The sequence below is a fragment of the Magallana gigas genome, chromosome 5, assembly GCF_963853765.1.
Source record: "Magallana gigas chromosome 5, xbMagGiga1.1, whole genome shotgun sequence".
In the NCBI taxonomy this organism is placed as follows: Eukaryota; Metazoa; Mollusca; class Bivalvia; order Ostreida; family Ostreidae; genus Magallana; species Magallana gigas.
Window position 1 is genome coordinate 21,372,260 of NC_088857.1, and position 23,553 is coordinate 21,395,812.

General features: G+C 33.2%; 1 protein-coding gene across 8 annotated transcripts; it reads right to left on the bottom strand.

The window, feature by feature from the left end:
* Positions 1-240: 240 nt before the first annotated feature.
* Positions 241-23,356, bottom strand: LOC105332598 (histone-lysine N-methyltransferase SETDB1-B). 8 transcript variants are annotated; one of them, XM_066083514.1, is made up of 39 exons: positions 23,287-23,356; positions 23,038-23,136; positions 22,493-22,675; positions 22,263-22,356; positions 21,786-21,806; positions 21,078-21,215; positions 20,603-20,732; positions 20,108-20,187; positions 19,685-19,784; positions 19,441-19,552; positions 19,254-19,335; positions 18,871-18,944; positions 18,695-18,768; positions 18,502-18,560; positions 17,779-17,899; positions 17,344-17,482; positions 16,741-17,010; positions 16,131-16,232; positions 13,901-13,977; positions 13,574-13,676; positions 12,177-13,427; positions 11,454-11,525; positions 10,982-11,081; positions 10,474-10,657; positions 9,977-10,162; positions 9,510-9,628; positions 8,957-9,061; positions 8,198-8,291; positions 7,066-7,250; positions 6,550-6,606; positions 6,393-6,410; positions 5,073-5,096; positions 3,759-3,875; positions 3,042-3,274; positions 2,803-2,844; positions 2,502-2,591; positions 1,617-1,720; positions 828-916; positions 241-454 (listed from the first exon to the last, which is right to left on the bottom strand). In XM_066083514.1, exons 2-39 carry the CDS (start codon positions 23,123-23,125, stop codon positions 337-339), a joined length of 5,235 nt encoding a protein of 1,744 aa, XP_065939586.1. In that variant the 5' UTR covers positions 23,126-23,136; positions 23,287-23,356; the 3' UTR covers positions 241-336. The 8 variants fall into 8 exon arrangements, with proteins under 8 accessions (XP_065939586.1, XP_065939589.1, XP_065939588.1 ...); XM_066083515.1 differs by having other exon boundaries at positions 300-454; positions 2,803-2,841; XM_066083517.1 differs by lacking the exon at positions 21,786-21,806.
* Positions 23,357-23,553: the final 197 nt, after the last annotated feature.

A 23,553-nucleotide genomic window follows, 5' to 3' on the forward strand; every position in this document is an offset into this window, starting at 1 on the left:
AAAGCATAAAGTATGTACCCAATCTTCTGTTTTTGGAGGAAGAAAATAAATGCATATATGTTTACATTCTATCCGTCCACATTTACATTTGAAATATGGATCTTATAAAATTATAAAATCATTTAATTGTTTCCATTTTCGGATAGGTCATATACAAATTTAATCACTGACCCACACACTGATCTACATTATGACCTAATTATTTTTAACCCTCCGACATAAAAAAAAAAACCCAGAGAAGAGTATAACATATAAAGTTTAATAAAAAAAAAATTGTTGTATAATTAGTTACATGAAAAAAATTGAAATACATTTTACATGTAATGAGAATTTATGTTATAATAGTCTGCCCCTGCATTCTGAGGACCCACAATAGCAGTAGAGGACCTTGCCGGCGACGCTGCCCACCTCGTAGTTATAGTCCCAGGTCAGTTCTGTGCCTGCCCGCACATACCTACAACACAAAACTCAGAGTCCACTACTCCTCAAACAAAACCATACAGCTTCTTTTAAGAAAATGTGTAGGTTTTTTAGGATATACAAGTAGTCAATTTTCGAAATAAATTATAATGCAAGTATTGGTAATAATACTTATCAATATTTATGGGGAGATCAATTTATACCCAAGGCATGCATTGTTGTGAGAGGGGAAGTCAGGGGGTTTGAGCCCCAACTGGAAAATTCTTCTTAAGATTACAATTTCATTACTATTTTCTGTATTCTCATGAAATTTTTTAAAATAGTTTTTATCATTTGTTCTATTCATATTGTGAAAATAAAATTAAAATTAAATTCCTGTATAAATATACATGGCTGAGAAGACTTACTGTAAGGTAAAGAAAGCGACCCATGGAAACCGGAGATCATGTGTATCAACAAACACATTCTGTACAAAGACATTAGGATTACAGCTATGCTGAAAAAAGGAAAACATTAACAGAATTAGCCCTGTTTCATTTAATTTATAATAAATTATTATTCTGAAAACAAACTAAAAATCCAACAATTTTAACATTTCTCAGGTCATGGCATGCATGTAATGCACAAGTTGGATGCATGTATCTAGAAAGAAATTAACAAAATTACCTCCTCAAAACATTATACAGTAAAACACACTTATAACAAAATACCCGGGACGGGCAATTTTGCTTCATTCCAAACGTAACTGCTATATCCATTATCTTCAAAATATGTTAAAAACCCACATGGATTGAAAATTAATCACTTTGCTATACGCCTCAATTCATTATAAACGTGTTAGCGATAAGCGTATTTTACTGCAATCGAACAACGTGAATCATGGGTAACTTTTAACATCCAATCGATAGGTATAAAACTCTGAAATTGTAATTACATGCACGTTTGAATAATGTAGATTTCTAATTAAATGCGAGGAATATAATTTGCGTTAAGTCTAGAGAAGAAACCCTCACGGATTTATAAAGCTCGCTTTAATTTTTCAGACACTTTTGAACAATATGAAATGATGACAAAATATTGGTGATCGCGATTTGATATTCTTGCAATTTGATACAAAACGATGGAATCACGATATTAAGTACTCGCGTAAAGTAAGGAATTTACAGTAAAACGGTGGTGTTAGGAATATAACTTACATTGAGGTATCTTCCGATGTTTCCCTGTGATTTGGCATCCATGATGTAGCAGGCCTGGCCATCCTGAAAGTAGGTCCTTGTCCCTCTTCGAACCTCTTCTTCCTCTGCAAAACCAACATTAATAGTTTAACATACTGTTAATTCATAATTAAAATTCGCGAATTAATATCTGCATAAAATCAGAAGAAGCAATTGGGTGGATTTTAAAATCTCGCTTTTAATTGAATTATATAAAATTTTAACAAAAATCCAGAAATTATAACAAAAATTGGTACTGGCAATTTAATATTTTCACGATTTGATACAAAACAGCGGAATAAAAGTACTCTGGTAAAAAGGAAGCTACAGTATCACAACCATACAAAAGAATAAAAATCCTTCTGAAGACTGGTATAATGCATTTGCATATGTAAATCTGACACTCAAATAAATATTCAGGCTTCTATCCTGTAACCATCAGACATGATCAGAAAAAATACATTGCCACCCATTTCTTCTATCAGGGATACACCTAATTTGTAAAATTTAACACTAATGTGCTATCATAAATCTGCAAAACATGTCTCCACCTATCTTACACTTCATATTTAAATGAAACAAATCATGAAATAAATATTCTTAGATCGTCACCTCTTGAAATAGGGAATATCTGCACATGTGAATGAGACAAATTTTTATTAAATAAATATTCTCAGATCCTCTTCTCTTGAAGAATGGGATATCTGTATGTAAAATTTAATACGGTAATCTACAGATTATGAATCCATCTCTTAATAGAATGGTGCCCCATCTCCCTTTCGTCCTCGTACAGGAGATACATGTAGATTACACATCCCAATGAGTATCATAATTATTATTTAAATCCGTAAACTGTAAACTGCCTACCTCCATGCTCCTGAATCCTATGTTCCTCTGATCCTAGTTTACGCTTTGGATCTGGCAAGTTCTTGAATCGAGAAGTGGTACTTCGTCGAGCTGAATGAATGTATTGAAACAAAAGTTATTTTGATACAACTTCATGTACATGTCCTTTCATAAAACATTATGTAAAACAAGTAATAAATGGTTTACCCTATTAATTGATTTAATAAATCAACTGCGCCATTAAAAATACTATTAAGTAGTTTTCATAAAATGCTCCCTCTAAAAAGTATCAAATTTAAAGAGTTTTAAACACAGAACTTACCAGTAAATTTTTGAGTAATTTTAGGACATGTCGGATCAACTGCTGGAGAGAAGATAAGATAACAAATCAGAGACAACTTCAGAAACTAAAATTTGATTAAACATTCTTTTCTCCTTGACTAAAACACAGCCAATTTTACAAAATTTCATCAAAAGATCAATCACCTGATATTTCACAAAATCATTAAATTTTATATGAAATTCATGAGAGGCACAACAGTTTAAGATTGTTCAACATACCAGGGATAGCTGGTGCTGCCTTTACGATTGTACTTTTTGACTGAATGGATGAGTCTGCATCCAAATCCGGAAGAGAATCCGAGTCCAGGGAGTCATTGGAAGCCATCTTCTCCAACTTGGTCGGATCAGGCTTCTGATCCTGGCTGATCTCGTCTTCTTCATCGTCGATTAGGATTACGTCATTCATATTCATAGAATTATCACCTGAAGTAGGGGCTCCCAGTTTGACAGACCTACATAATACATGTACCATAGGAAATCGTATCTCATTTACCAAATGATATTCATTGACTCGTGAATACAACTAGATTAAAGGTGGTGTGGGACACTTTTTAATGTAAATATTAAAGAGAGTACAGAGAGTATATCAGTAACTTCAAAACATTATCACAGATCTGAATTAATTTTTTTATAAATCCCCCTTTTTGGTCATTAAAAGCATTAAAAAAAACTAGTAAAATATTGACCAAAAAAAAAACCCAACAGTTCTTAGCTCATGACAAGATCACAAGCAAACTCTTTCACCCACTGATTTCTGTTACACCACAAGATTGTGGTACAAATAGTAATTTATAAATAGATGAATGTACATGTATGTCACAAAATAGAAGTGTTCCATTTCTCCTTAATTACAAATGCTTTTGGATTTCTTTTGAGAAATTCCAACCTAATCTGCACAAAACCAAAATTTCTAAATATGGAATTTGTAAGATTCACCATTCTTCATGGTCTGTGGACCTGGAGGAGTCCCGCCTGAGAACCAGTTTACAAGCCTCTTTCTTGGTTCCCTCTTTAGCTGCCATGCTATTTCCCTCTTGTTTTCTGGTTCTTGTTCTGGTTTGGAAAAAAAAAAGAAAACCATGGCTAGATGTTTTGTTTTTATCATTAAATCACAAAGTAACAACAACTCAACCATCATAACACACATGCACAACTATTTTTTTATTTATTTAGCCTGTTTTATTCGATGAGACCGCATCCTAACCCATAATGTCTTGTGTTTTTTTTCTCCATTATATTATGCTGTTAATGGCTATGCATTTGTTTAAAGTTTTAAAACCTGACAATGCAGTCACCATCAAGCATTTGTAAAACTGAACCTGTTACCTAAAATTAAAAAAAAAATACCTCTTCTAAGCTGCAATGTGTTTTCTTACTAAATGTTTCCTTCATTTGGGGATCAGATTTCTTTAATTACCCCTTCTAGTTTTTACAAATTTTAAAAGTTTCTTGAAAATAAATTGATTGATGTAGGTGACACGATTATTCTCTTTTAAGGTACGATAACCATGTGGTCTCAGTGAATTTCAAACATTATATTTTTGATGTGGATTTATAATAGTTTTTGAAGCCTGCATGCAAATCAATCAAAGCAAATAAAACTCCTTTCTCGATGACGCAACAATGTCATCAAACAAGAAACATGTTATCGGAAGAATAGTAAAATAACAAAACATAAATGTTGAAATCAGTTCCCAAGAAAATTTAGCATAGCAACAAGTAAAGAACATTAAAGTCCCAATCATTTCTTAGTTGATTTGATAGTAAGGATGATTGGAAAACTCAAGATATCTGAATGAAATTCTAGCCTAAGGCTAGCTGTTAAAGATTGTAGTAATCTTTTTAAGATTTTTCCAATTTTGTATTAATTACATTCAGGGATAAAATATCATGTTTGATGAAATTCTTACAAATGCATAAAAAAAATAAAACAGTGGATTCTTTTAAATTGTAACACTATACATAAATTTAAAAAATTTGACTAACATATTCAATGTTACACATAAATTTTAAAATTTTTCACTACCATATTCAATCTTACACATAAATTTTAAAAATTTTGACTACCATATTCAATATGTTACACATAAATTTTAAAATTTTTGACTACCATATTTAATGTTACTTTAAAAAAAGACTGCATTATTAAATCATAATCATGTAACAAAACTGAATTCTCTGACAACAAAACTTTAAACAACACATAAATGAATTGAAACAATATTTAAACAATACAGAATTTCTTGATACCCTGTTGTGGCTACTTTTTTTCTCCTACAATAAACATCATAATTGCATAAAAGTTTGTAAACACATTTGAAAACCTGATCAAACTATTCATTTTCTTTAATATAAATTTTAAAACAATACAAAGCATATATACTGTACCATAGCTTTCATTATCATAAAGATTGAAAACAATCAATTTATATAATTACTGGTATGCTATAATTTATTTTGGCCAGTAGGATAAAATTGTATTTGGAAGTTTGTAGACTATCAGCTAAATTCATACTTAATATAAAGTTGAATAGTTTTGGAATAAAAGTGTGACTAATGAAATGTTTACTGAATTATCATCAAAAAGCATGTGCGAATCTAGAGTGGGGGTCAGGGGGTTCCAACCCAAACCCCCCTGCAAAATTCAAATTTCTTTAAATTACATTATAAGATTACCAAAAAATGTCTTGGAACCCTTCCCCCTTGCAACACTCAAATAACCATCGCTGCGATGAAAAATTTTCTGGATCTGCGCATGAATGTTATACCAATGCATATCATAAAGTGAAATGAAATACCATAGAGTGTTTAATTAAACTAAAATTAGTTCAAACCAAACAAATTATGATAAATCCAAATATAGACATAATGAAAACTACTGGATCCAGTATCCTTTCCAGGAGCCATTGCACAAAATATTATCAACATTGTTCGCTAAAAATGAAGTGCTCAAATAGATTTGCTTTGTACATAATTTTTTACTTTACAGTTGGAAAAAAAGCTCAAGCGGAAAGAAAGCAAAAAGCCATAGGAAATCTTTTGTCATTGCAGAGTGAAACAGCAAATTATTGATAGTGTTACCAATTAATTACATGTATTAATGTATTGGTTGATTTTCATTAATTACCAGAAAATTCTGGGAACACATAAAAATTTGGTTATACATGTAATTATAACTGTCAAAAGTATTTAAAATATGGAATAAAATATTTTTTTCCTCATCTACATGAGAATGATAGCAAATAACAGTACTATTACAATTCTAAATTACAGGGAGACAACTTACTCTGTCTATTGTAAACATCTAACAATATAATTCCAAGTATTATATTTGTTTTCAATTTTTTCAGAAATTGATAAACATACATGTATTGATAGATTTTTTAAAAAGCAACAATTTATCAAAAATTTGATCTGTGGTACAGGTACTTTATGAGAGCAAATGATGAAGGAAACCACTCTTTCTAGATTATAAGCATATACAAAAAGCTAACAAAGCAAAATCTTGTGAATGTTGGCGTCTCAAAGATACAGCTTATTTCATGAAGCTCAAAAAGTTCAGACTATTACCTTAGTGTCCTCATTTCACTGTTGGAATTTAGGAAAAAGATATTAAAATTGCTGTTAAATTCCCCCCCTAATTTTTTGTTGATTTCAAAAATAACAAATATATAATAATTAATATGCAAAAGCATAAACCATGCAACTTCATAGCAGTCAAACTAACCTTGTGTGGTGAGGATTATCTGGAGTCTCAGAACTTCTCATCTTCCCTTCAAAATCACTAAGAAAGAGAAACATATACATGTACAAGTTATCCAGAGAAGCTGGTTTTAAATTCTGCTGCTGCAAATATTAAAAAAAATTACATTTAGTACATTACATTGGGTTAGGTCTTCAAGACACACATGTTCTGTGTAAATTACTCCATTTTGGAAATTACAGCAATGCAATATCCCACTTAAGGTAGATTTATTCAAAGCGTAAGTGTGTGAAGTCATTTTCTCTAATTATCACTGCTAACTACCCATTAAAATGAATGCTCAGTTTAAAAACATCAGTGGTAGAGTCAGATACATTGAATATAGAATTCCTAGGTAGAGTGCTGGATTTGTACACTAGAGGACCAGCATTTAAACCCTAATAAAGGCATTACATGTATATGCTTTGGTTACACATCAAAAAATCCTTATACCTCTTTACTTCTACAATTGGTTTCCTACATTAAGATAAGTCCCCTAACCTGTCTGAGTCACTGTAATTGCGTTCCTCCTCGCTCTCCTCCTCTTCGTCCTCCTCCTCGTATTCGCTGTTGTCCCCCAGGCCTTCGTCCTGGTCCACGTTACTCTCGTATCCCTCTTTCAACCCCTCCACCACCTCCATGTAGTCTAGCTCGGCCAGGTACTCGTCCCCGTACTGCTGACCGTCCTGTTAATACAAACATTATTAACTGATAGGAGATTACTCATTGAGAAAATCAATCCAAAACACGACTGGAGCTTCATCGCAACTGCTAAAAATATCAAATAAAAAATTGCTTTATATAGTTTTTAATGGTCACTTAAACAACTAAAGATATAATGTTCTAAAGTATTAAGGATAAATACTCACTTAAAGCAGAAAAATAAAATTACTTGAGGTTGTATATAATTTTTGTTCTTTCTTTTATGTATTTTAAATGGAAGCTAACAAATGGATACAGTGAGTCTCAAATCATGCTTCACAATAATATATGACATAGTACTGTGGGATCATTTGAATTTGTGGTGGCTCAATTTTTCTGGCATTCGTGGGTAGTCCTCCCCCACCTCCTTGACAAAAACAAATTTTGAAAAAGAGAGTTTTCTTACTGAAACTTAAAACCAAAGCATCCACTTAATTACATCCCCACAAACAAGCAAAATACTAATAATCCACAAAAATTGAACCCCAAGAATTTATTTGATTTAAAGGTAGTTGATCCCTGTGACATTTGGTATACTGTGGAATCATTAGATTTTGTGGTGGCTCAATTTTTGTGGAATTCATGGGTATCTCTTTTCCACGAATTGAGATACTCCAAGAATTAATAAATTAGTGTATTAAAGTCTGATTTCCTTTTGTAAGTATAAGAGAATACACGAAATAACGTCCCCACGAACCTCTAGGATTTAAGCAATCCACAAAAATTGGTCCCGACAAATTTTAATGATGCCACAGTAATAGATCATCACTATGATATGTGACATAACATAGGAGTTTATAGCTAAGATATGTATGTGTGTGACAACTGACGATGTTGAAATGAAACTACTGATAATGGTGATATGCTTGTGATTCACTGATAATGGTAAAAGTTTTGTAAGCTTTTTTTAAGACAGCCATACTGTACTTACCGTGTTGGCTCCCTGCTCTGTCAACAGCTGTCCTGCGTAGATACAGATAAACCCTCCTGCTGGAATGTCATCCAAACACCGCAAACCCCATCCTCTGTATAAATCAATTCTCAATATTGAAACAAATTTCTGAGAAATCATCATATTTTGGTAAGAGGGTAAAGAGAGAAGGACAAATACAATGGATTTACTCGGTACCCATAAAAACAATCGTAGGAACCTATAGTGTGTCCCAATTTATTTACACCGATTATTTTTAAAAATTGTTCTAAAGTTATAAATACCTCTTGATTCTAACAATGTTAATTCAAAAGTATGAAAAAATACCAAGACTTTCTCTTTGAAATAGGGATTTTCCATTGTTTAAGAAATGAAAGTACTTAGTAGAAACATTGAAAAATTGTGTGAGGTATTCACTCTTCCGAATGGAGAAAAGATGTAAAGGTTCCCCATTATAAATCTCCTTAAAAAATTGGTTTTCGTTCCTGTAAATTTTTCTGAGTGAAAAACGATAATGTGTCAATGAAGATATCTTGGAAGTTTTCCACTTCATTGATTTCAATTGTACTTCTCTCACAAGTATGTGTATTTTTATTAATTACCATACCTCATGTCCAAAAGTCATATCAAACATACATGTATGTACTGACAATCAAATCTATTGAAGACACAATTTATCATGCATGGAAGCCTTCAGAACACAACACACTGGAGCAGTGTGACATACTAACATCTTGCCAAGCCTGAGGAAGCACTGACCTTTTCTCTGTCTTGAACACCTGGAGCCTGACCGCCAGAGGATTCTGGGCCACTCTGTTGACACAGCGCTTGTCACAGCGGCACTTGGAGTTACACTCGTAGATGCTGAAACAATAAGATTTCAAACACCATTAAGTTTCTTACTATTTCTGATAATTTTCTTTTGATGTCAGATTTCTATCATTATTTTTGTCAATCAGCCATATGTTAGCCCTCTCTTACCTACCCTGCAGGAATGGACTCTCTCTACATGCATTATTTTTGGTAGTCTATCTTACCTTATTATAGAGTGTTTAGCATTCTATCACTATAGATTTCTATCTTACTCTGTACTTCTTTATCTAACTATATCACTACATATCTCTATCTTCCTCTATCCCTACATTTCTCTATCTTCCTCTATCACTACATTTCCCTATCTTCCTCTATCACTACATTTCCCTATCTTCCTCTATCACTACATTTCCCTATCTTCCTCTATCACTACAGATCCCTATCTTCCTCTATCACTACAAATCCCTATCTCACTATATCACAACAGTTCTCTACTTACCCCGTCCTGATGGGTTCTTGGAGTCGCCGGTGGCTGTAACCTGCCTCAGGATTTATTCTCCCTCCTGCTACTGCAGTGGAATCCACGGTCATTTGTTGACAAGCACACTTGGATTTATCCTGAAATTCACAAAACAAGGATTGATATGCAGCAACTTGTATACAAGTAATAATTCTCAGTATCCTACCGGTAATTACCGGTACTTTTTCTTTACAGTCCTCTTTAATATTTCTTTACAGTATGCATAAAAATAAATCATAAATTGGTCATTTTAAATTTACAGTTTCTACAGAACTTTAAGTACATTTATGTTTCAAAATTTTCTACTTTATATTTCAAAGCTGTCCAGATAGGGAAAAACTACAAAGTTTTATAAAACTTCTTTAAAATGCTCTCTCTCTCTCTCTCTCTCTCTCTCTCTCTCTCTCTCTCTCTCTCTCTCTCTCTCTCTCTCTGAGATGACCCACCCTGCAGTTGTCCGTGCAGTCACAGCATGCCAGGAAGTCAGGGTCCAGGTTGAGTTGGACTCCCTTGGTTGGGATGCGGACGTTGGAGTATTCTACGTAGTCAGGATAGGACCGGTCAATGGCATTCACACAGGATATAGGCACATTCTCCTTACCATACGACAAGTCTTTAATGTCGCAAAAGGTCTACAGCAAAACAAAATCATATTCAGGGAAAAGGACTTGAATTCTCAGAAATATGCTATAGAATGATGTATTGGGAGGACATCAGTGATATTTGTCTTATTACCTAAAGTCTTAATAATAATATATATGTACATGAATTCACATGAGTATTTTTTTCTGTTAAACAAAGCAGTGCATGAACCCAAACTGACAAGTCTTTAATGATTGAATAAATACCCGGTATATATTGCAGTTACATTGTTGTAAAAATCATCAGATCCACAATCAAATCAAAATTGCTAATGTGACATTAAATTTAACTGGTCCTCTACCTTGACTGGTACAAACTCTTTGTGGACGTGAAGCTGTGGGTCGAAGCAGAAGAGATCAATGGGCAAGTTACTGTCAGTCAGCGCCAGGAACAGTTCCACCTCCCCCATAGAGCGCAGGCGCCGGGCACATGGAGCACGGTAAAGCACAGCCCTTTTGTACGCTGGTTTAATCTTACATACATGCCTATAAAAAGTAAATATGGAAATAAATAAAAAGGAAGCTTTTAGAAAATTTTACTCACTGCTGCATTTTTTTTACCATCCCTTCATAAATTTTTTAACTGTTGTATGGAACATTAATGAATGAATTGTATTACCATTAATATGATTTAATGAACAAATTACACGTGTATCAGTTCGATTCATATCAAAACTGTTCGCTGCTACCAATGCATTGTTGACTCTTGTTCATTCAATTACTGTAAAATTCTAAAGATGTGCTTGATTGCAGTACTTTGATTATCCATTTAATATCATTCTACATGTAACAGTTTTAAATAACACAGACCTTTCCCAGCCACACAGTAGGGGGATCAGGAGGGGGTTGGTTCCTTTGTACTTGACAGGGTCATCCTCCAGGAGACAACTTGGTCCACACACATGGTCAACTGATAAAGTACACACCATGTGACAATTAGTACTTGTGGTGCTTCAATCTACGGTACATACTACATGGATTTTGTTTTAACCTTTGAAAAACTGACAACTATGGAAAATTGACCCACACAAACTAAAATGATTCCGGAATTTTTTTTTATCCCAAAGACACATTTGATAAACATTTTTTACATTCATTAACAATCCACACATTTCAGTAAATTTTTTCAATTGAAAAAAAAAAGGGATTTTCCCAGAGTACATGTGAAATAAGCATCAATATTCAAGTATATCATACAGTTAAAATCTACCAAAAAGATGTTGATCTTTGATACTGCTTTAAATCATAATGAAAAGAGAGATACACAATACACAGTACTCACAGAAGATTTTCCTGGCCTGGTGATCTTTGACAGATATAACAGAGTCCAACCTTTCACCTAGTGACTCCTCATCTAAAATTTCAAGTACCATTTAATTAATTCACTTTCTTAAAGCTGAGTTAAAAATTCAAGCATAATTTATATTTTTACAAAAAAATTGCACTACAAAAACAAAGTAAGCACATAAATCGTACTAGGTAGTGTATATTTAGAATTATCCCTATTTTTGAGTATCGTCTGTTTTATAACATACCAGGCTTTGCAAAAAAAAATGAATACTGCACATTAGCAAGGTATGGTATTTTGTCAGTACAGCCTGGTGTGTTATTGAACCAACCATTTCCAAAAATAAGGAATCAATGCTTACATTTATATTAATTCTTAATTTTCTGTTTTATAAATGTTTATATACAAACGTCTTAATTTGACATTCATAACTTTCATAACCGTTGTCATATATACAGTAGAAGGAAGAGCCAAAGAATCATGCTCATGAATATTGCAAAGAAAAAATCTTTTTTTGAAAGTGTTAAATTGTCTTTTCATTTACAAAAGAGGAAAATTTTTAAAATTTTAAAGCTAATTTGAGCAAAGAGAATAACACTTTATGAAAGAGTAAAAAAACTCAAAAACTCATGAGATTTACAGTTGTCTTTTGAAAACAGTTGCTGTGTTTATTCATTGAAAGTGAAATAAACAGTTTGCTGAAGTTGGCATTATTACAATTTGGAGCAAAGAGATCGATCCTCTGCTTGTTCATATCAACACATCTAGTTGCTGGTATGGAAGAAGACGGAATGAAATCTAAAGCTGTGGGAGTTGATGAGGAAATGAGACTCTGGGTTCCATGTGGCGATGGGGATGGCGAGTTCTCAAGTTGGTTTTTATGGGTGTGTGATGGTAAGCTAGTGAAACTGGTCAGCGACGATGGAATAGCTACGTATACAATTGTCGAGGGAGACGATGATGAAGCAGGCGCCATTGAAGAAAGGGTTGAACTAATACACTTCTTTTGGTGGGAGGAGAGTGATCTGTTATCTGTCTTCAGTGAACTCTCATTCCTGTGGTTTGACATGAACAATAAATGTCTTGCCTCAAACTTGGGTAAGTTAAGGTAAGTTCTTGCAGTAACTCGTAAACATTGGGGTGTGTATTTATGCTCCACACCAGCAGCAGCGCAAATCTCCCCGATAAACTTGCTGAAAGTGCGTTTGTGTAGGGGTCTTGCTGAAAACCAAATCCCAGGGTTAAGAATTCTATCTCTTACATATTTGTTAAACAGATTTGTAGCATTTTGATCGGTTTTTGTTAATAGTAACTTAAGCAGATAAACAGGACAGCATTTTTCATCGCCAGTTGCATACATTCTCTCGCTTGAACAACTGTCATGTGCATCTATTCCTCCTTGATCATTTTCTTCCAGCGTTTCATGCTGTAATGCAGCATACTGACCAGTTTCATCAGTGCAGAAGACAAAGCTGTCAAAATTCAACAGATGGTGGAAATCTACCCCTCTAGTAACAAAATGGATGGACAGAAAATACCAAACAGCATGGCGCAGGACCACTGGTGATGATCGGGCACCTTGGAGGTACTCGTAAATTTTCTGCAGATCACGTATCTCAATAATCTCCTTGTGTCTTGTTGGTTTTGACAGACCAAGTCGTTTTCGCTCTTTAAATACACCAAATAAAACTCCATTAGCCGTCCGAAACTCCTTGTCCCGGACGATATCTACGTTTCTCGGAATGTCAGCAAGATGGCGATTTATAGCTCCTCTGATATTGACCAGAGTGTTATTGTGGTACAAAGGCTCATCATCATCATTATCATCATCATCTCCATCATCATCTCCGTCATCAAGTTTTCCTTTGGGTCTGGCTTCACAATAGAAACGCGAGAGATGATCGGCAAGGGTTGACACATCTACTGTTTGCATGTCTAATGTAGCACCAAAGACCTCCATGTTCCAATCTAAAAAGAGCAAGTTGTGTTTTAGAGACTGACATTAGATTAACTTTTGGATTCTTGTGTTTGACTGCATTATCAGTGCAACAAATCTTGACTCTTAAAGGATTTTTTTTCTTAACAAATGTACAATTTGCAGCAAACACATTTACCTTGAAAAATCTTCATTCCCCATGTTGTATTTCTTTTTGTTGTCTTTGATTGTTTAGAGTCGAAGAGTTTCTCCATTTCCTTGTTTGTTACAGTTTTTAATATCTGTGAAAAATGTGGGTTGTGTAAGAATCTGGTATAACATTTGATATTTTTTTTATGTAGTTAAAGAATTAATGTTTTTAAAAAAAATATTTTGATTACAAAATAAAAATTTTAATCCTTTTTCCCTTATTATTTCAGTTCAATTTTGAATTTTTAATATGCAACTACAATTAATATGTTACTCTAAGTAAGACATTCACATGAATAGTGAATTTCCTTCATACCTCTGCTTGTGGCTGGTCCCAGAAATCCGCTTCTTTTGGTTTTAGTTGATTTCGGTCAAATACTGCGTTTTGGCTCCCTGTTATATTAAAGGGGCATGGTCATGATTTTCGTAAAATTCTATTTTTTCTATTTTTATTGTTTACAATGCTTTGGTTATGCATATTTAATGATTTACCAAAATTTAAGTGTCAGTCATTGAGTTATACAAGTAAGCAAGATACAGAGTTCACAATTCTTAGTTATGTAAACAAGGCTTGTGCCTTGTTTTTGTTTACATTGGTTCAATATGCTGATTAAATTTCTTTTTCAAGCTGAATCTGTTGATTTGTTTTGAACATCAATAAACAGTTGACAGCATTTGTCACATTCACTTTCAGTCTAAACCTGGAATTTTCTTTTCAACATTCAAAATGTAAACAAAACAACAGCCTGAGCCTGAGCTCTGCATTTTGCTTATAACTCAACAACTGTTACTAATATGTTGGCTGACTATTAGAAATGTCTCACTAAAGCATTGAAAACATTAAAAAATGAAAAAATATATTTTGACCAAAATCATGACACTGCCCCTTTAAGGAGCAGTGAATCGGTATCATTATCATAGAGTAAACCAGCAATCAGTCTCAAATATGCTTACTGAAGCCTATGTAAGACAGGCCATTGGCTGCCAACAATGGGTTTAGTAAGTGTATGCGAGATGGACATGGGTTTTCGACGTTGTATCATTATCTGAGTCGACCATTTTTTGAATGTCCATATCTAAGTTGAGATGAAAATTTGCTATGGAATCCTCCTCTATTTTCACTACACTTATATTCCTAATTATTGATAATGCAGGTAGCAGACTACACTTAGCATGTATTCAGATTTTCTATTTTTTATATTGAATCTAGGTATATCTTGGACGTGTTCCAAATGTATGTAGTTCCTAGTATGTATTCATGCGCCATGACAAGATTTAGACTGTGTTATTGGACACTGAATGTTTTAAACCTTCAATGCATTTTAATGAAGAATATAACATCAAATGTAAATTTTAAATTATAAACAGCTGAAAATATTTTTGACATGGATTTAACATACATTGTTAACTTTCATCTTGAATCAAATGAATTTGATAACAAATAGCACTTCATTATGGAGATTGTGCTCTCTCTCTCTCTCTCTCCATCATGCAGTAGAATTCTTCCGACACCACTATATCTTTCCCAATGAAAGCAAACAACTAAACAAGCTAAGAATCTACAAAATGTCTATATAATTATAGAAAAGTTCTCTATATATATAAAAAAAAAAAAGAATAAGAGGGAAACAAATATTTGCTATTTGGCAAATCAAACAAACTGAAAATAAATTATTTCAATCTAATTGTGTTACCTTTATGATTACATGAATCTTTTGCTCCCCCTATTACACACATACATGTACATGTAACAATAAACATCAACAGCTAAGGCAAAAGTTTGGAAAGGATCGCTGCATTAAAGATGCTACAAACACAGTACACTTAAAAGTTCTAATAGTACATGCCCTCTAATTCAATTTTTCTGTAGAGAAGAATTATCTGAAATCTGCTGTGCAAGACTTGATTTTTTTAACATCATATCTAACTAAGTTAAAACAATATATACACTGCACCTTTTTTTTTTACTAATGTATTAACCAATACACAATAATTTATTAAGAAATAATTTTGTGTTGTAAAAAACTATTATATTAAACTGAACTATTATATCAAATGGTTATTATATTTAATGCGGTCCTCTATACTCTACATGTATTTGTGGGAATTTTTGTGTAAATTAAATAAAACATATAATAAGTGTGATATGCAACAGCGATCGCTGTTTTATATCCATTATCTTTTATTACATATATTTCTGGGAGAAGATGGCACATGCATAGTGATGACAATGAGCTACAGTCTACTGTCTAGATATGTTATAGATAAACTATATATATTGTGACGGAAAAAGCAGTTTTCTTAGTACAGCGAACAAATGACATATAGTGTGACCTCTTGGGTCATTAGAGTGTGCATATACACAATGACAGTTAAATAAAAACATTCACATTTTAAATAATGGAATATTAGGGGCAAATGTTCTAAAATATCACAAACATCTACTCTACACAGCACTAGTGAATATAGAATGACAAATTGTTTATATTTCATATAGAATGTTAAGCATTCAGAAGATCTGAAGGGACAAGTAGAGATTTTCTTACCTGGCACTTCATCCTTGGCTACCTTGGACAGCCTCTCCTGTAGGACACTGGCCATGTCTGTCCCTGCCTTGTTACTGCTGATGCTGCTGGCCGAGTACACCTCTAACAGCAACAACAAAACAACATACACATACTAATTATCCAATTTTGAAAATAAGTTTCAGTTGATAACTACAAGTACCAGTGTGTACATGTACTGGTACATGCACAGGCACCTGCAAGTCAAACTTCTTAAAAAAGAATCAACTTTGCAGAAACATTATTCTTTTAGACTGTCAAAAATAAACAAGTTTTCAAAAACATTGATTGTTGAAGTTTCAGTAGTGCTAAAGAAGGAAGTCCATGGAATAAAGAATTTCCTTCTGGTAAATGATAACTCTAGTACAAACATTATCTCGGACATTCTTATTTCAAAAACCATGGATATATAGAAGTGAGTAAAAAGTCTAAAACCAATATGTATGGTACAAGTATGGCTATGTACATGAATTTAACCTAAATACCAAGAATCCTTTTATATCTTAAAATTGTTCCATGTACCCATCAAGTTTAAGACAATTAAATCTTCACGTCTCTTGTTAACTCTAAACAATCTCCACTTGTCCCTTACCCCTTGATTTTTTAGTCCCTGCATTGGTGTTGGTGGCTGGTTGCCTCTTTTTCAGCCATGGTGCCTCCCATTTGGACATCTGGAGTTCCCCCTCTGACATTGGACTGGAGGAGACAATCGACTGATTTGATTGGTTGGATCCGGTGGTGCTCTTTCTGGCCACTGACCTCTTTTTCCCCGGGACCGCGGTACTGGAGGCGGGTCTGGACACAGAGGACTGAAAGGAGGGAACTGGTACCGTGCTCTTCTGGGGCTTGACTACCTTTGGTCCTGTAAAATATTCAGTAAACTTTGTATACAAATCCTTTCATTGTAAAGTAATACATATGTAGTTTGTGAGAGGTCTGTAATGCAGATAAAGCAAATGAAATAAAATGCCATCAAAGCCTTCAGTGTAATGCATATTGACCAAAAATTATGAGCATATTATTGTTTTTTTATTTTGTTGGATTCAGTGATTATATATTGACAATTAGTATATTAACAAACAAGAGACAATTTTATTGAGAATACAAAAGAAAAATTTGGTTGTAGATGGTTGAAAGAATGAATCAAGTTCCATGAATCTGGTATCAATAACCAATCAATGAAGTGATGACTCACCAGTTGATGAGTTCTGTGAGCCCTGTGAACCCTGCGAGTTGCTATCTTCTGAATTTCCTCTGGTATATTCCACAACATGTTTTTTACCCGCAGGCAAGTTTGTCCGCCTCATTTTTCCTGTTGCTTTGTTAGCATTTGACTGAAAATCAGATATTCATGAATCAGCAATAATAAAAATAGTTATATAGGTAAAAGTTTATTCAAAAATATATTTTCTAGCTAAATGTGACATTGCAAGAAATTTTGATTTATAACATGTTCAGTCCAATTTGTTACTCACACTAAAATATCAATAAAAGTTTATTAAACAAAATTTGAAAAAAGAGTCTCCCACAATTAAATAGGATGTACATGTATATTCACAACAAACACTTCTTTTAACATGACTTCATGTTTCAGCTAGTATATTATATTGGTACGTTTAGATTTACTGACCAGAGCAGTGAACAAGGGCTCCAGTCTGGTTGATCCGCGATAGATCCACTCAATCCGCTTGTCTGCCAGGAAAAACATTTTTGCCAAGCTTGAATCCACCTCTTCCACCTTAGCAGTCCACCTGGCAACATAGGCATAAAACTGTGTACAAAGAGTTCTGTAGATCCAGTTAATTTCCTGATGATCATTTTTTTCCATAGAAACTTTTTGACATGCAAAAGTGGGCTGATGCACTTAAAAAAAGTTACATATTTTGCCCATTTTTGCAAATTTTGGGACATATGAAAAGATATAGATAAAATATGGTACCATGTTACAATAAATTGATGAACCCAGTGTTTCTACTCCCTTGTAGGCTAAATCACCTCATGATTCAATGAAAATTCCAAAGACACTAATAGTCTAATTGCATTAGCAACAGTCACATGAATGTTTTTTTGGACATCTTTTTTTTTTCTACCTTTAGTTCAGTTTCTAATATCATGTAAAATATCAATTTTGAGGATGTTAAACGGTCATACCACCAACAAATGTACCCTCTCAAAAATCATAAGATTACAGTATCCTAGAATTACTATGAGCTTTTACAATACTGCAATTAACTGCTGGAGGATTTTACACATTGTAACCCATTGTCTCAAGCATTTACCGTACTACAATCTTCTGAAGAAGCACCATACATTTTACAGCATTGTAATCTCCATGTTTTACTATGACACTCACCACTTCCCATTCCACTCTGTCCTAACAGTCTGACCTTTGTTTAGTCTCACCATTGGTCTCTGCAATAAAAAACAATTGCATTGCATTCAATGTTTCCAAGTTGTTTACTCTATCACCAATATACATGTATAATTTGAGTATCAAGCTTTTATAAATTACAAAATGTTATGTTTGAGTTCAAACCAACATGTACCTCTGGGTATTGTTTGAGATAGTCTTTGATAAATTCCTGAGAATCCTGATGAATGTCATCCCAAACATTCGTACCTGGAACACAAATTAAAAATACTCTTTATTAAATTACTCTCTTCATTTTGTTGTGCATTTTTTAATAAATATTTGTTAATAAAAAAATCTGTCTCAACTTACTTTGATCCAGCACTTTATGGATGTCATCTGACCGTGAATACTGTGCATATCCATCATCAAAGAAAATCAGATACCTAGAATTATTGTCATACACATTATCACACAAAATTTTTACACTTTATGTCTGTTCTGTGCTAAAAAAGGAATCTCAATAGTAACTTTAAACAAAAATTTAAATCTTGTATTTTGGAAACTTTTTCATTTTTCAATTGAATGTTGATTTTAACCACTATTGATCAGGTATTGCATCTTACATGTATGTCCATTAAACAAAAATGTTTACAGCATACATTATGACTGCATAATTTCACATCATTAAAAGACATTTCATCAAGAATTTTTGCAACTGCCAAATGTACTCATTGACTGATTCAACAGTTCACCTGTAGGCATTTCTTTGGTTTGGGGTCTCGGCTACAATTCCAGCATAAAATGATGCCATGGACTCCTCGTCTTTGTAAAGAGCTGAAGAATTTCACTTTATCATTAAGTACCTGGTACATAAAATCTTTAAGCAAAGAATATTACTACAGTGCAAGTATAAATAAGGCTCGCAGCAAACAAACTCACCAACCACTCTGGTCCCCACCGACACGGGTTTTGTCAGCGAATCTTTGAAGGCACAGTTTAAGGCTGGCAATGTCTTTCTTCCTTTCCCATCAAACTTGACTGTGTAAGTTCTCTGTGAAGATTTCTTGGCAATTACTTGCATGATCATATGTTACAGCTACAGTGGCCTCTAATTAATAGTACATGTATTAAGCATGACTTGATATCAATATGAAACACTGGAAGATTCTAAGGCAGTATTTACCTCTGCTACTTGCACGTCATTGGACATATCTACCACTGTACCCCTGTACCAGATATCATTATGCTTCTTCCCGAGAATCTTGCTTCCAATTTTGATTTCCCTGTCAAAAAAATATTGATCAGTGCCATTTGTAAAAGAGAGAAGATCAACTGCATTGTAACTACCACTTGCTAAAATCAAATTGAGAAAATCATATCATATATACAGTATACAGATGTACATGTAATAAAGTTCTTGAACTGCAATGATTTTACATTTTCATCAGACTATTACGTCTGCTTGCATTTGCATAAAATGTATCAATTTTTGGGGAAAACATTTTTCAATTCTTCTCTAAGGTAACAAAATATCCATAATACTTATCATTTAATGGGTTTTTATATTTGGCATATATAAAGTAGACATGCTATGGTTCAAACTTACAATGCCATCTGCAGATATGCTTGCTTAGTTTGGGCACTTGACAGTACAGTAGAGGTTTTGCTTGATGAACTTGATGAAGGCTGGAAGAAAAAATACTTTAAATTTCATCATCATGGAGGTATCAGAAACCATGAGATAACAAAGTGCTTAATATGATTTAACAAAAAAATTGTTAGTTAAAAAATTAGCATTCTGCAAAATATATTATTCTCCTACAATGTCTTGCTTTAGATTAATTTTAAAGAAGAAGATGTGCTTTTTAACTGATAATGACATCGTATAATTATGTCTATAAAAAAAAAATTGATCGTGTTTATAACATCAAAGAAGTAATTGGCAGCAAGAAATATACGTAATGTCAAACTTTTGTCACACACAAAATAAAGGATAGTTGACAGTGATCGCCTATGACAATCAAATATTCAGTAAACAGTGACGTAATAAGATGGAGAATGTTATATGCGACTTTAACTACAGAGTTGAATTAGCTATAACCTGTGGAGAAGTGCCTTGTTGTTGATTGATGGAATTGTTGATAGCCCCTGCTAAAGCTTGCCTCAGATTGGCCAGGGTGGGTGATGTGCTGCCGGCTTGAGCAATCGGTGGAATTTTTAAAACCTGAAGTCTAAGAAAGAACAAAAAAAGGTAGTTATCAACAATGAGTGTTAAACATTCAAAAATATTCAAACTGGCTTTAAATATAAACTCCTTTTGGGTGTATGTGGGAAGGGGTGTGAAAAATATTTTACTACTTTTTTCCACATTTTTCGATGCATTTTTACACTAAAACTGAGCAATTTGAAGAAGACACATTTTGTAATACACGTAAGTGTATAGCAGGCTTTAAAGCACTTAAAACAAGTACTTTATCTCTACCAACAAATCAAGGTCATTTTCAACTAACTATTCATCTAACAATAATTTTAGATATTAATTTTCCCACGTATACTTCTTCAATAAAAGGTGTTACCTTTGATTTTTGGCTGCAACTTCAGCATCAAAAGAAGAAGCAATAATTTGAACATCATCATCAGAGTCTGTCTCCTCAGCCTTAGCATTGGCCTCTGCTGCCTCTTTCGCTTCTAATTCAGCAGTCACTTCTTTCAACCTAACAACACACAAGTTCATTCTTCTAATTCAACAACAACAACTCGGCAATAATTCAGCAACAGTGAAGTCAAAAGGTTTGACTCTAAATTCATTTTTATCCTAAAGTTTGTAATCAAATATTAATATTGATTTCTATTTTATTTTTCGTTCTCCTAACACATGCCAAGAATCCCATGCTGTATAAGGATAGATAAACAGAAAAACTATAAGTATGCTTAAACCCTGTATAGAAAACAAAATCAGAGGCAATTAGATCAATTTGGGGCAAGGGGGGTCAAAGATATTCAAAACACAAGAATTTTTGTCTTCCAAATTACTTGAGATAACCAGAGTTTAGAAGAAAGAAAATATATATTCACATGCAGTTTTTTTTTTAATTGAGAAAAAAATTACAAATTATTTTAATGATACCTCATTGCTCATAGCAATTGTTAGACTCAAGCACGTCAGTTTTAACATTCATAGTTGACCAATTCAATTACTGTATTTTTTTTCTCAAAGCAAGAAGAGAAAACACATTAGTGGTATGCATTCTCAGAGGGAATTCAAGGAGCATGTCTTAATTTACCTCAACCTCGATTCTTCATTTCTAGGGAGGAAGAAAAAGTTGTCTGGAGTGATGCTAGTAATATATTAAAGCTTACAGCAAGGCAATCATGAAAAGGGTGCTTAACGTAATACATAGTTATAAGTAACACACTTGTAGTATGTTGCAAAGCATCCTTAAAAACAGTAAGTCAGCATTTATAGGTAATATTGAGAGGATAACTTACCAGTAAATAACCAAATCATAATGAACATGATCTAACTTACCCAATCAATTATATGATAGAAATTCTGCACGGGTTCTTAAATTGATTCTTTATCGTAAACATTGAAAAGAGATTTCTCTTAAATTGCCATATATATAAAGGAAAGCTTCAAACAAATGGGGCTAAGGTACAGACCCCCCCTCCCCTTTTTCATTCTCTCTGAATTTTTTCAATTTTCTCACATTACAGACTCCTTTCAAGCCTGTCGTATCTTTTTTTTTATGTATGCTTACATTTCTTCCTTGTCTGCCTCCTCCAACTCCTGTTGATAAACTCTTAATCTTTCCTCACAATTGCTGAAGATCTTCTCAATTTCTTTCTGTTTTCCTGTCACATAGAAATTAATACATATAGAAGTGGTACATGTATTTTCATAAGTACTATATAATTAAAGACCAATTTTGAAATCATTTAAAATAAACTTCTTTTGGTAATTTCAAGGTGTTCTGTAATAAAAGCTTACTCTCAATTCCTTTAATCTGCCCATTGAGATCATTTAAAGTCTCTGTCATTTGTGGAGATTCTTCATCCCTCTCAGGGCCCCCAAACTCATTCAGGGTAGATGTGATAAGATCTTCTATGTCAAATTTAAATTTGTATATGGGGTCATCACTCTCCGAGTCAGAATCCAAGATCTCAACAACAGCTAAAAAGACAAAATACATAACTTTTACAATGCATAAAACACAAATCGAAGGACTGTTGCCATAAAAATACATGTGCTTCTCACTAGCTTTGAAGGTTTTAAATATTATTTATGCATGTAGTTAAAGCAAGTCTTTGTCTTTGATTGGAGCATATAAAAAAGTATGACAAAAACATAACAAACACAATGAATCAATGTTATATGTTCTTAGGCAAAAATCATGGAAAAACTCAAACTGCTCATGACATTCAATAGAATTAGATATATCCATGAAACAAAACTGCATGAAGGTATTGATAATCTAAAATGTAAAAATACTAAAGACAAAGATATAAGCATAATTAATTTAATCGGATATTTACCTTTGCCATTTTTTATGACATCCTTCGTCTGAGGAGGCGGCATTTCTGATGGAGTTGATGCTGTTTCCATTTTGCAACACTCACTCATTGTTGCTGCATCTATTTTTGAAAAGAAAAAAAAATAAATTTAACTAAAATCTGATCGGATGCATTCATTGCCATTGTTCTGTTTCACAATGTTAACCTAATTCAAGTTACAAAGATTTTACATCCAAAATAACAATGGTATATAGGTTAAATATCACCAACCAGAGCTGAAAACACCAAATTATAACGCTTAGCTCTTCAGAACACGAAGGTAAAAAAGGGCACAAATATTAAAAATAAAATATCACAGAATATTTATTTCCGAAAAAAAATATTTAATATTGTAAAATATCTTATATTTATATGGAGATTCTATTTCTAAAAAAAACTTGAAATGAAAAATTGAAGCAACGTTTATTTGACGTGATAATAAAATCCAATTGTAAATTGTTCTGTAAATTTTTATATCTTTGTAATACGGAATTAATA